At 38.9% G+C, this 13,829-nt stretch overlaps 1 protein-coding gene across 2 annotated transcripts in view; it reads right to left on the bottom strand.

The window, feature by feature from the left end:
- Window positions 1-2,832: 2,832 nt before the first annotated feature.
- RASGRF2 (Ras protein specific guanine nucleotide releasing factor 2) overlaps window positions 2,833-13,829 on the bottom strand; it is a 112,679-nt gene continuing 101,682 nt past the window's right edge. For both annotated transcript variants that reach the window (XM_027880995.1, XM_027881003.1), the window contains exons 20-27: window positions 11,081-11,141; window positions 10,477-10,580; window positions 10,046-10,130; window positions 9,014-9,211; window positions 7,398-7,477; window positions 6,373-6,490; window positions 5,523-5,591; window positions 2,833-4,879 (exon numbers count right to left, since the gene is read on the bottom strand). In XM_027880995.1, the coding sequence (XP_027736796.1) occupies window positions 4,787-4,879; window positions 5,523-5,591; window positions 6,373-6,490; window positions 7,398-7,477; window positions 9,014-9,211; window positions 10,046-10,130; window positions 10,477-10,580; window positions 11,081-11,141 (808 nt within the window). In that variant the 3' untranslated portion in view covers window positions 2,833-4,786. The remainder of the gene's footprint in view (window positions 4,880-5,522; window positions 5,592-6,372; window positions 6,491-7,397; window positions 7,478-9,013; window positions 9,212-10,045; window positions 10,131-10,476; window positions 10,581-11,080; window positions 11,142-13,829) is intronic.

The following is a 13,829-nucleotide window of genomic DNA, read 5'->3' as shown; positions in this document are numbered from 1 at the left end:
TTTGCTCTTAATGGTTTGCTTTTCTAAAAGACTTGCTAAATCAGAAGGAGGAGATTAAATTATTCATGATCAGGGGTTAAAAAAAGTAACAAATTCCAGTAAAGACCCTTGAAACTCGGGAAATAAAAGGAAGTTTAATTAGCATAGAGGCACAACACCTTGCCTGATATGCCTTACTAACAATACAAAGCAATAACCTCAGGTCAAAATATATGTTACAATACATGCAAAAACATCTGGAGTGTGCACTAAGTTATATTAGTTATAGGTACATCTGTCAAATAAACACAGATCTACTCTCCTAAGTAACAAAACATCAGAGACTATTCAAGAGTAAAGGTACAACAGAACAGCCATTGTTGAGCAGCGTATTGGACACGAAGCATCCAGGACAGAGACATTTGACCTTTGGAGGCAAAAACTGTAACAGGCAAATAGCTGAGAGCCAAATCCCCAAATACTTATGAAAAGCTCTCCATGAAGCCTAAGGTATTATCAGAATGAGGTCTGAAGGGTTTTGCCCTTAATGAATAACAACTATGAGTGGGTAAAAATGTCTCTATAGGTGAGAATTTTTAATCATCTAAGCTTAATGTTGCTGTTAAGACTAAAAGGAGGAAAGACTGAATATAAATACAAATAAAACAATAGTTTTTTTGTAAAACCCTTAAAATAAATATAAGCAGGAAGGAAAATTTGGGATAATGAACATGTCCTGAAATCAAAATCAACATGGTTTAAGTTAATAAATAATTAAAATAGTTAAGTTCCTTTTTATCCTAGAGAATAATAACCAGTATTAAAACCAGGAAAGCAGAAAGTGGACAGGAACCTCCTCCTTACTCTTAAATAAGGGTGATCAGTCCCAGTTATCACCTCTCACCATGAACACGTGTCTGTGTGTTACAGGACTTGCCAAAAGAAAGGGGCAGAACAAACACTTACTGCCACAGGTCTGTTTTTTTTCCACAGGACAACCAAGTTGTGGGCTCAGTCCATAACAACACTGATGAATTTGGAGGGGGAGAGGGATGGGGGAGCAACGGCTGGGGTGAAGGCAACTCTAACCCTGTATCAGCGTGTGACATGTGCTCAATGTCACATGAAGGGGATGTGTCTGTGCTGCTGCCCAGGTCCCCAGGTCACTGTGGGCGCAATCTGGGCTGCTACTTATGCAATAAAAAACACTGCAGAGCTCCCCTCGGGCATCGCTGGCAGGTGTACCCACTGCAACCCAGTGGGTGAAATTTGCTATATCCCCATTGTTGCCAGCCAGCCCCTCCAGCATGTATCTGGAGTGTTCCACAGGGAGCAGCCCCTCCATCCCACTGGCACAGAGGGGCTGAGGAGCTCAGGAAGGCAAGTAGAGAGGTGCTTCAGCCCTTCTCCTTCTTGTGGATCCTGAATCAGCTGGGCTTTTCCAGCTCCAATTGCAGGAGAGTGAGTCTGTTTTGCTTCCACGGTGTAAAAGCTGTGATTGACAAGACCCTAAAAGACAGCAAGACCCCAATGACAAAGTCCTCACTCAAGAACATGCACCCTAAAATGCCAGAAGCAAACGGTGCATGCTTGATGAGTGAGATTTCTATCCCTATGTGTTATGTGGCTGTGATGGAGCGGCACAGAGGAGCTGGTGGCAGGAGCTCCACAATCCCCGTGTGCCCTACAGGGAGAGCACTGGGCTGGCTGGTTACACTGGGACCAAGCAAAGCATCACACAAAGCAGGTTGCTGTTGCCTATGGGCCATGGCCACAGCCCACACACAGCAGCAGGACTGTGGCAGAGTCACTGGGGCCACTGAGTGGTGAAGCACAGCCCAGCACACGGCTCTGCACTTGCTGTTCCTCCAGAACAGCTGATCCCAAATGTGGTTATAGGGCTACAATGCTGGCAAGGGTTGTGGATAAAAAGGTGCATCCTCACTTTTTCAAGCACTCATCTCCTGTGCTTTAACAAACATATTGTATCCCCAAGCAAAAATAGCAACATTAGCCATCAGCAAATCAAACATTACTGTGACCATAATATATTATTTTAATTCTTCTTCTTTTTTTTGCCTTTTTTTTTTTTTTTTTTTTTTTTTTTTTTTTTTTTTTTTTTTTTTTTTTTTTTTTTTTTTTTTTTTTTTTTTTTTTTTTTTTTTTTTTTTTTTTTTTTTTTTTTTTTTTTTTTTTTTTTTGTGGTGGTGGTGGTGTTGCTCTGAACACACAAATCAAGTATCTAAGCTACTCTAATGATTCTAACCTCAACTGTGCCACTGACCCAAGAGGCAAACTTTGGCATATGAGTAGTCTGTGCTTTTCCAAAGGGGCTGAACTATCACACTGTCTTCTGATTTTAAGATAGGGCTGATTTTAAGATAAGGTTCAGCACCTTTGGAAAAGCCCACGTCTAACCCTTTGTCTTCCTCTCTGTCTATCTGCCACGTGAGCACAGCACCAACCCTGCATGTCATAAACACTAAAATACATCATTGAATGTTCTGAACCAATATACACACAGAAAGTACAAAACAACCAACTGTGAACAGAGCAAGATGAAGAATTGTACCCTGTGACCCTAAGAACATCAGGGAAATTTGGTAAAATGGGGTACAGGCATATAAAGCAGCAGTTAATAGTGTACAACAGAGATGCCCATTGATACAGACAGTCGTTAAACATTTTCTCTTGAACAAAGAATCAATAAAACAAAGTTACGAAATCACTTTCTGGACCACATTTTCCCTGTTGCTCCATTACTTCAAAGTGTTTTATGAACCTACTAAATGTTAACTGCCTTTGTACAGAAAATACACAGTCAGTTGGTTCTGTGATCCAAATAAACCATGCTTTTCCTCATATCATGCACTGGGATGCAATCAGCTTCTTGTCAGTCATTAGTGAAAAGAAACAAACATTTCAAAAGGTTTCTATAAGTAATATTTTCCGTGTTTGTTTTCACAGCAATCATTAGCCAGAACAATCTAATGTGTTTCTGGCATTTCCTTCTCTCTTGCTGTCTGCTCTTCTAATGGAGGAATTCTCCATTATCTGTGACACTTCCCCATGCACTTATTTACAAAGAGATGGTCCTTGTGGATAAGAACCTTAATGAAATTTACAGTTGCTAAGGTACATTTGTAAATGCTGGCAGTTACACTCAGACAGAACAAATGGAATTCATTGTGCAGCTCTGGGCTGGGCCAGCAATATAATTAAAGTGCAAATAAAGACAAAAACCACAAGCCAGGTAGGTCCATTTTTCACCTTCAGCATTGAGAAGCATCATGACTGTGGTAAGATATGTCAGATCAAATAGGCCTAGGTCACAATCTGTTTTAAGCATCTGTCTCCCTGAGAGAATTTAAGGGAGGTATACGGTGATATAGCCCTATTTCTTCAACTGGCTGAATATCATTGGAAAAGTAAGGACACTTTTCCAGCCAATTTTTTTTTTTTTTCAACAGTGCTAACACCTGTGTTTTATACTATGATGCCCTTTACAACATGCATTTGAGCTCACTGTCCATGCAGCTACGACAGGCCACTCTTGATGAGGAAAATATAGAAAGTACCCACTAGCTGTAGAAATGACATCTATCTACCTGGTACATCACAAAAGCACATGCTCTGAAAACATTTACAAACAGCACATTTTCTCATACATATGCCCTTATGCAAGTGATAATTACTATCTCAGATAAAAATACATATTTTGTGTTTGCTGGCATTCAACGTTTGCCACTGGTATATATGATTTTAGAACTAAGTTAGTGTCAAATGGCTGAACAAAACAAAACAAAACAAGACATTTTTCAAACTGCTGATGCCAAGTGAAACGGAACTGTCGCTCCAGCTCTGAGTGTTCACTGCTGGTCACCACCCACTGCCAGATCAGACGTGTGTTTCTCTCCACAATGAGTCCAGAAAGTGCTCTGCAGCCCAGCTTGTCAGAGAAGTTGCAGGAGGTGCAGGGAAATAAAGTGCCTTTTCCAGGACTGTGTGCAACATGACTCACCATCCCATCCACTGCGCGTGCAGATTTCTCACTTTGTGTTTCCCAGCTGAGAAGGCTGGCAACTATGTACAGCTATTCCATTAGTCCGTTTGCTTTCCATGCTGTAAATACTCTCAGGGATGAAAAAAATATTTACAAATTGTTTACAGCTACAATCAGTCATCTTAGAAAAGGCTGATGAGACATTTAAAGAAGAAGGTGTTTTATAAAGAGTAGCATTAAATGTACAGTGAGTCTTTTAGAACAACTGCAGGTCTGAAGTTACTAGATGCTTTCTTAATGTCACTCCAAAATAGCAGATGACTGTTAAAAGTCTGGTTTCTCAATGAAATTAACAGAATATGAGGACATCACCACCATTGCTGCCTCAGTGGACACACAGTTAGCCATCAGCCCAGCCACCTCATTTTGCTTACTCATCTTAATATATCTGAGTATATTGCCATCATTTAAATCTGTACCCTTAATTTGTCACATTAAGATGGCTGCAATGAGAGCCTGTTCACAGTAAAGTCTCCTATTTTCCATTAAATCATAGTCCCTGCTGCAAAAAATTATCTTTGCAAAGCAGCAATCACTTAATCCGGGTAGGAAGTGTCTTTGTCTTCCACCCCCAATGTTTGTTTTCGTTGCCAGAGAGGGAAATGCTGTGAGACTCTGTATCTCTTACTGGAAAACAGAGCTGGCATTCCTCCCAAAATTTCCCTTGCTGTCTTTAGGACATGGCATGCATGATGCTGTTCATTGTACTAAAGCTTTCTGTAGACTCTGAGGCAAAGCTGAGTTTCAGGCAGGGAGTCTGGGCTCGATCTTCAGGGAGAGCTCATATAACGTATCTTCATCTATAATGAGTGTCTTGTCAAGTAAGTAGTGAGTGACCTGGAATGCAGAAAACAAAGATGGACAGACTGCATAGAACAGCCACAAAGATTTCTCTGCTTTCCTTCCCCTTCCAGCCCATTTCAGATCCTGAGATGCCTTCATGTTGTTTTCTTGAGAAACCAAACAGCTCATTTGGATGCTGCACCCACCTACAGTGATCTGGGAATTAATTACAGCCTCTTAGGAACAGACAAATCATTTGCCAGGTTACCTCAGTCCCAGGCTCCTCTTCTGGAGTATGAGATGAATCTTCTCTGAAGCCACAGACCAGCTTTGGTCAAATTTGCATCACTCCCATGAGGGAGGGACAAAGGAAAAAACAACTGCAGGGTATCTCAACAGGTGCTTGGGGCATCACCACTGGACTCTCAGGGCAGTAAGAACACATTTCCCTTTGAACCCCTTACACCCTTGAAGGCTGCAATCCCCAAGACCTTCCAGAGAAAGAGCAAAAAACTTCTCTACAAGGCATCAAACAAAGAATTTCTGCCAGAGTGAGGGTGTCCCAGCCCCATATAATCTATATGTCCGTGTGTCCTCTCCTCTATATGTGGGAGCTGATTTTGGCTTTCAACAACAGCTCTATCTGACAGCTAATTGCTGCCACAGCTATAATTTCAGTATCAGGTGAGAGCCTTACCTTCTGCTGATGATCTATGCGGTAGGAGGTCTGCTGGAACTGCCGTATTTCCCTGATAATATGTGAGATCTTTCAAAAGAATACATGTGTGTAAGTACAAACTGCAGTTGACTTCAGCTAAGCCACATAAATCAAGAATTTTGCATGAAGTTATTCAATTTATCTGAGGAGGAGGGAAGGCAAGGGCAGAGATCATCTCCTGACAGTTTCCAAGCACTTCAGTTTCTCAGATCAACCATTTATTCTCCAGTCAGCCTCAAGTGAACAACCATGACTCTCCTCTCCCCACACTGAAAACACATCTTCTGCCTCGAGTGACTGCTGCAGCGTGTGGCCCTAAGAAGGGCATTAAGCTGAGATTAGAAGAGAAATTTCCATGCTTCTCTCTGAAGAGTTGTTACAAAAAGCATTACATGGCAGTGGGAGAGAAATCAACTTTAAAATGCTTTTTAGATAGACTCTAAAAAGAGTCTATCTCTTTGAAAAAAAAAACTTTGAAAAGAACATTCTGATTACTGCTTCCTGGTGAATCACTGCACTCCTATAATTCTGGTTATTTAAAAAAAGCTTTCTGTTGCTCCTTCACGAGCTCCAGACAGCTGCTTTTCCTGCCATTTCTCAGACAACAAACTGGGGGCAAATTCACCCTGTAAAAATACCCAGTTTACCAGAAGGTGGTGATAGAAGACTAGGTCAAGTAATTGCTCTCAGATCGCTGCCTATCTTGCACAACATCAACATACCTGTAATTCTCTGAAGTGAAACTCAAAGGAGTTATAATGAAATCGATAATTAGCTCACATAATTAAACAACACCTGTTGTGAAAGCACACAAGAAAGTGAAAATTACCATTCTCATTTTGGAAAAATTGACAAGTCCTTCCTCAGTGAAGTTGGGTGTTCCTTCTTCAATAAAGGCCAGGTCCGTCAGGTACATCCCAAGGTAGGGAACAGCAGGTGGGTTACAACTGAAAATCAATAAATCAGCATATTCGCCTGTAGCTACACTTGCAAACTCACTTTTTTCTAACTCACACAAACTTATTACCTAATGCACTTCTAGTCAATGGACTGCATTTCTTTCCAAGGCAAACAGCTCCTGATGGAGTTGTATTAGCTCTGCCTGTGACAAATTGAATGTATTCTGTCCAATATCTAATATTAATGGAACTTTTTAAACATTCCAGTAATTATTCTAGTCTTTCAATTCTTGGCTTCTCTCAAGATAATTTAAAGTAATCGTATCATTCAATCCTGAAAAACCTGCTTCCAGTTACAAAACTTGCAAAAATTCAGGTCAATACATAAATTGTAGAATCCTTCTGGATACCAAAATTACAGAATGTCAGACACAATCTGGCAAATGAATTAAAGAAGTCAATACTCAAGGACTACTGTACAAAAGAAGGAGGCTGTTTTCGAATGGGCTTGGAGGCCACAGGTGAGGAAAATATCACTGTGCATTTGTCCTGTCCTTACTGTCTGAAACAATATGAGTGGATTCATGATCTGACTCAGGCTTAGTCCCAAGCCCTGAATTTCTTATTTAGAGCAAGAAGTCTGTGGAATCCTGTTTCTCATAAAAGACTTTTACACTTACTGAAAAAGTTTATCAGTGTAAGCAAAACCCCAACAGGGAACACGTTTAAAGAAAAACAGTATAATTTGTTTCAGTAATTCTATGGAGCTGTTATATTTATACATTAGGGGAACTAAATCACAAGATATTCAGCAAAACAACCTAGAACTTAAGAGATTTTTAGGCAAAAATATTATCCAGTATTATATTAATTATTAAAGCTTAATCAAAGCCTATTCTTCTTTAATATGTACGATCTACTGCTTAAAACATTTGTATATTGTAGGAAGGCATACTTTTTGAGCATTTCTCTAAGGTTTTTAAATCTTCCTTCAGATGATACAGTCTTCTGAAGCTTGTCCATGAGAGCCTTTGTCTAGAAAGAAAATTCATTACACATGTCATTGCTGGTGCACATACAACTGGGATTAGATTTCAGAAAAGGTATAATTCACTTAGCATCTTCACTTCACTTTCAAAAGTAATAAAACAGGCATTAAGATTTTAGCTTTATTGCTTGTTAGTTCCTCACGTATTTCTGGAAATGGAGACCAGGCAGCATTAAAGATTTTCCTATGAGTGATACACAGAACCTGTGTTTATACTAATACTATTAGCCTGCAAATTGGGGAAAAACCATGAGTTCATTAAATTAATGGCCAGGAATTCAATTTTACTGTTACACAAGAATATAAAGGACTTGATCCTACACATTGCCGAGGATCCTCAAGTGCATTTACTGAAGTTGGTGACAGTAGAGGGTGTTTTCTCTCTTATAAGCTGGTCTTGCCTCCAAATTTCCAATAAAAGCTGCATATGAATACAGAAATGTACTTCTGTTTTACACAAGTCACATTCAGTAGGCATCATCAGAGCCTGGTTACTTCGTAAATGAAATAAATTTGCTTTTCAGCCTGTTTATGCTACAGACTGGAGACAGTGTAGAGAATGATGAGAAATTCATAATTTTTGAAACTGAAATTCCAATTAAGAGAAAGCTGTAGGCAGAAACAGTCATTTTCTTCTAAATAGCAGGCTGATGAAAAATTCAGATTACATTCCCAATAAGTACCAGAGAACTGTGCAACCACATCAATCTCCTGTGGGTTTGTTTTTGTTTTGTTTTTAACTGAAAAGTTTAAAAATCAAACAAATTCTAAACCTAAAACTTTTTGGAGGTGACCTCTTTTTTAACAGTCTGCACTGAAAGGATTTTTAACATATTTTTAAATAAAAGAACTAGAATTTATTTTTAAATAAAAGCATCAGCTATGAACCAGCTGGGAAAATCAGTCAGAATGTATTTTAAGTGGATTTCCCTGAAGCATTTAAAACAGAGAACATAAAAGACTGGATACTCTTCATCCTGACTAGTCTTCTTTCGTGTGTGCATCTTATTTTTGTGACTGGCAGGCATTCCCACAGCCTCAGCCATGCTGCTGACATTCTCAGAAGCCAGGTCAGGGTTAAAAGAGAGGCATTCACTGCATATAAACTTGAGCCCTCAAATTAGAAAGAACAGTGGTCGTCAACAGTCTCCTTCTGGGTAGCAAAAACCTCACCCATTTGAGAAGTGCTGCCCTTCCTCCTGCCTTTCTGCAGAGTCAGGGAAATGCAGTTCCTATTTGAGGCACCTGACCTGACTTTAGCTATGGCTTGTAACCACCGAGACATGCATATGTGAAAATATTTAAATTCACTTGAGTATTTCACTACTTTAGGCCCAACAGTCTTTGGCATCTGCTAATTCTGCTGAAAACTGTTTGTTCTCACTTATAAAAAAATACATACAAAAGACCTCGACATGAAATACCACTTGGTGGAGAAGCAGAAATATTTATAGGAGGAATATTGTCTGAACATATTGACTGATGAAATCTAGTAACCCCCCTCACAATTGTGTCATTCTTACCTGTTTGGATACTTTACCCCAGGTTTTCTTAAGCCTGTAGATTGCACTTCTGTTCAAGGCTGAGGTGATCTCTAACACACCATTATAATTGTGCAAACATCTGCAAATATCAGCAACAGCCACCCACTTCTCAATGGAGTTGGCCCGGGAGCTGACATCAGCATAGTTCATGATCTGGGAGGCCACCAGGTTACTCATCTGACCAAAGAAACAGGAAGAAAGTTAGGAAATTTAATTTTAAAAAATTTTATGTAGATATTTATTTATTTATAAAAATAATATTTATCTGTATTATATTATTTATATTACTTTTCTATTATTATATGTATTTATGCATAATCATAAACATTTATAGTATTTATATATAAAAATAAACTACATATATTTCTTTTTAAATTTTCACTTCAAATACTTATTTCTATTTATATGTAATGTTTATATATTTCTATGAAATAATAATTTAAATTAAATCCTTTTGAATGTATAGCTATTAATGAACAAGGCCAACCCCCCAACTAATGCACAACAGAAATTACGGCTCCTAATAAAACCAGGGAAGTACATTGAAAACATTGCTTTAGGGAAGTGAAGAGGATGATGAAATGAAAGAAGTGTAAGAGATGCAAAGGGGAGCACCCTCAAGTCATTAGTAGTAAAATAGATCAGGAAGTCTTTCAGTAAAATTCAAGGAAAATGGTAAAAAGCAGAGACATGTTTGGGGATACAAAGAGCATTCATCAAATAGAATTGGTGTTATATTTCTCTGGAGAAAACAGAGTTTCTTCTGTACGCAGGAAGGTATTGTAGTACAGTTTAAAATACTCTGCTGTCTTAAATTCCCAATGAAATGCTGAGTACCAGTTACTGGAAATGAGAATCTTCATCTGCTTTGATCGAAATGGTTAATCACATTCAGTCATTACTAGATAAGATATTACATCCCATTGTAACAAAATCCAGTGTTTTCGTTCCAGAGGTCACAGACAAGTCCGTAGAGTTCTTAGAAAGCAACAGACATTTAAGAGGACTTACATCATTGAAATGTTGACTGGTTTTCATAATATAGGGTGTTCTCTCATTTTTATCCACTTTCATCCAGCCCTGCCCAAGAAACTCTCTACACATTGAGAGGAGAGAAAAAAAGCAAACAAAAATGCTCTTAGTAAACACAGGGCAGTGCCTCTAACCACAGCCTAAGTAGATTTCAAAGATACCTCAATTTGTTGGAAGCTAATAATAGCTTTACTATAATTCCAGAATTTCACTACACCATTTTTAACGCTGACTGAAATGATAAATTTTATTAAGAAGATTTATTTTTCTTTTAATGGCCCTCCCTCTCACCCCATGCTAATTTTCAGCATTGTGATCCTATTTATACCCACATTACCCTTTTATGTGTGCAAACCCTTTTGCCAGTAGCATGAACTAACTGGGTGGTGCCTGAGGCTGCTGTCACTTACTCATAGGGGATGCTCCGGAACACCACGTGGTCAAGGAGGGTGATTTGCTCCGCAAGCTCCATGGCTGACAGTGTCTCAAAGCACTCTGGTTTTGGACAGTCCGACTGCAAAAGCAAGGACAACGCTTTACAATGATCCCTTTTTGTGTCACAGCACAGGGCATGGAGAGCTTCACGCACACTCTCAACAGGGAGTTGTAATTAACTTCTTTGCTACAAAGAATTAAGAACAGTTCCTAACAACGTAAAGGTACGCATCAGGCCGGAAACTTGTAGAGAAATAGGTACACACCAAATCAGGACCATGAATGTAGATTAATTCAAGTCTGTATATTCTGTGCTTATAATTTTATATATATTCATATCTTTCCATTTTTTTTAATCATGATATTTAAATCCAAATCCTTAAGTTTTTACATGTTCATTTTTGATAAGGGCTCCAAATTCTTACTTTTTCTAAACAGAAATAGACATTCTTGATATAAAAGAAAATATTTCTGTCCAGAAATACATTACATTAAGTCGCAACTGTGCTACATTTTATTGACTCAAACCCACAACATTTCTACAGGAGTATATATGCCTAAATTTCGAGATGAACTTACCATCTGAATGATATCCTCTATTTTCAAATGGGTATCATCTTGATCATCCTGAGAAAGAGTCCTGAAAAATGATGTAGAACACCCCATATAAATGAAAATCTCTACATGGTTATGAGAAAACCTTATCACAGATCAGCAATATGGTTTATCTAAACTAAATCCTAAGACTGCAGAAGAGGTAAAGAAAAAAATTTATCCAGTACCTAAAAGCTCCTGTTTCTTTTAAGTAAAAATGGGTACCATTACATCATCAGACACATGTAAAGCAAAATATTTCCATGTAGGTTTAAGATCTCTGAGCTAATGAATCCTGAATAATCCTAGGAAATCTAAAGGTGGAAAATTACACCACAAGCCTTTTCTCTGATTTCAAACTAAAATGGTATTTTTTGGGATATACCTGAAAAATCAACATATGAAAAGTGAAGACAGAAAAATAGGTAGGCATAAGAGTGCTCTTGTTTATTGGCACAACACCGTCCTGTTCAGTGTCCCACACGAGGAGCTGAGAGTGTGGAAATGAACAACAAACTGCAGGTTTTACCTGTAGCAAAGACATAATTTGCTTTTGGTAATACAAGTGTTAATTAGTGCTTCCACTTCTGCTCCAGAAAAATCATGATTATTATGGTTATTTCAGAGTAATGGGTCAAAAATTAACCCCAAAGTAAAAAGTGTCCATCAAATGCCATCTACCTGGATGCAGCATACTGGCACATAATTATAAGCTCCTGCCCCTTCATTTGGAAAATACAGTCTCAGAGAAACCTTGAATAGACTGGATTAATGTAATATATGAAGGAGAAGACTTAGGAAGAAAGAATGTAAGTAGTATGTAAAAAGTTGCTTAAAAAGACATCAACAACGTGGCAAGAAGTCACTGGGATGATTTGCATCAGGGGAGGTTTAGTTTCAACATCAAATTGAAGGTGCAAGTACAAGTGAGCCCTGGGTCAGGCTTTCTGCAGAGGGTCCTCATCAGCTGAATTTCCAAGAAAAGTTTAGATGAGCACTTTCAAAGAAAATGCAGTTCTACCAGTGATTCCAGAAGGCACAGCAACAGGATCTGGTATTTTCCCATGGTCCCTCCAATTCTTCATTTTTGCACTCTGTATTAAAAGACTTTCCACGTACCAGCCAGGGAAAGGGTTAAAGGAAAAGGATCCCATTCCCTGGAGACTTCAGTATGAGTGTGAGGCTCGGAATTTGTACGATGTGGGTGGGGAAGAAGCATTAATGCTCAGTACACCGGGTTCCTCTGTTGTGGGCTGTTGCTCCTTCCTCTTGGTTTGCCAAATTGGAAGGCTTAGCTAAAATCAAAAAGGCAGATAAACACAGAATCTAAGAAACCTCCTTCCCTCATTTTCAGCCTACCAAATCCACAAAAATGCCCTTTTTCTATTCATAAAGGCTGGAAACACCTTGTTTGGGCGAGATGTTCAATGTCTTGAACATTTTACCTCTTCAGGAGAACCCTAAGTTTCTTCTCCAGATAATAACGATGTGCAGCCCCAGTGACTGTAAATAGACTAGCAATCTGTCCTTCCTGAGCAGCTTATTTTGCGCTGTACCTCATGGCTGATTGCCTGCACAAAGGTATTGTTTAACCTATGACACAAGCATGTGCCTACTGGCAATAAAAAACAGACAGGGCTTATCCCTCTGCCTTCCCTCTGCCCGAAGTATTTTTATCAATGTCGTAAATTCTTCATCTGAGTTACTTACATGTAACTTTATACTGGCCTGCCTTTGATACAGAAATTATTGTGTTTGCCTAATATGAAATAAAATATGAAACATGAGGGTCTTAAAAGGAGGAAAATAGTTAACCTTTCCATATCCTTGCTGCCTGATAATGCCCATCATGACGTCTCATGTTTTATGTAAACTTTCAATTCCTCTTTCTAAACAGACACTTTTTCTCTAACACAGTGGTCTCATAAAAAAACCCAAAAGAACAACAAAACAAACCCAAACAAACAATCAACGTTCCTTTTATCTGTAAATGCTCTACGTTTAAATTGGAGGATAACAAATCTCTCCACTGGATAACGCTATTTTTTTGACAGCATCAATAGCAGCTCTCATTCCAGTCTGTACTGTTGTCAGCTTTGGGATTCCCAGCTCAACAGGGGTCTGGGAAGACGTTTCGGGCTCCTCAGTCCTGCTTGCGCAGCTCCCTTTGTACTCCTTGGAGAGCTCCTGGAAGCTGAGAAGCACAGATCGGTGTGAAGAAGATCATGGGAGAAAGCAAAGGCACAGAGAGACTCTGCTGGACAGAATCACTCTCTGGGAGGACTGAATGGGGTGACACCTCCATCAGTAACCTCACAAATGAAGAAAGCAGATCAATAAGAAATATCTTTCCAATTCTTAGAGTCAGCAGCTAAGATTAGATCTCTCTCACAAACACTACTCTTCATGCCTGACCAGTCTGAATACTAAATTAATTTTCTAGCTGAAAATATTAACTTGGGTCTCCTTACTGGTACATAAAGCACTCTGAAAATATTTAAAAACTACTCTAAGTTGTAGAGCCTGAAATGTGTTTGGTGAGATCATACATGGCTGAAAAATTGTTCATCCAAGAAATTTTGACACCTGCATATCCTCGGCTTTCATTTATGTTTAGCTGAGGAAGGAAAAAGTGTTTCTTGAACCACCATGGTTTTCTCCAGAGAAGACCATTTATCAGAAATATTCATTGCTGCTCAGTTTGAACGTTACAACTCCCTGCTTCATTATCATT

The sequence above is a fragment of the Empidonax traillii genome, unplaced genomic scaffold (genome assembly GCF_003031625.1).
Source record: "Empidonax traillii isolate 1590-97213 ecotype Southwest subspecies unplaced genomic scaffold, ASM303162v1 scaffold6:size4315531, whole genome shotgun sequence".
Taxonomy (NCBI): Eukaryota; Metazoa; Chordata; class Aves; order Passeriformes; family Tyrannidae; genus Empidonax; species Empidonax traillii.
Note: the sequence above shows the minus strand (reverse complement) of the source record. Positions and strands in the feature narration are given on the sequence as shown.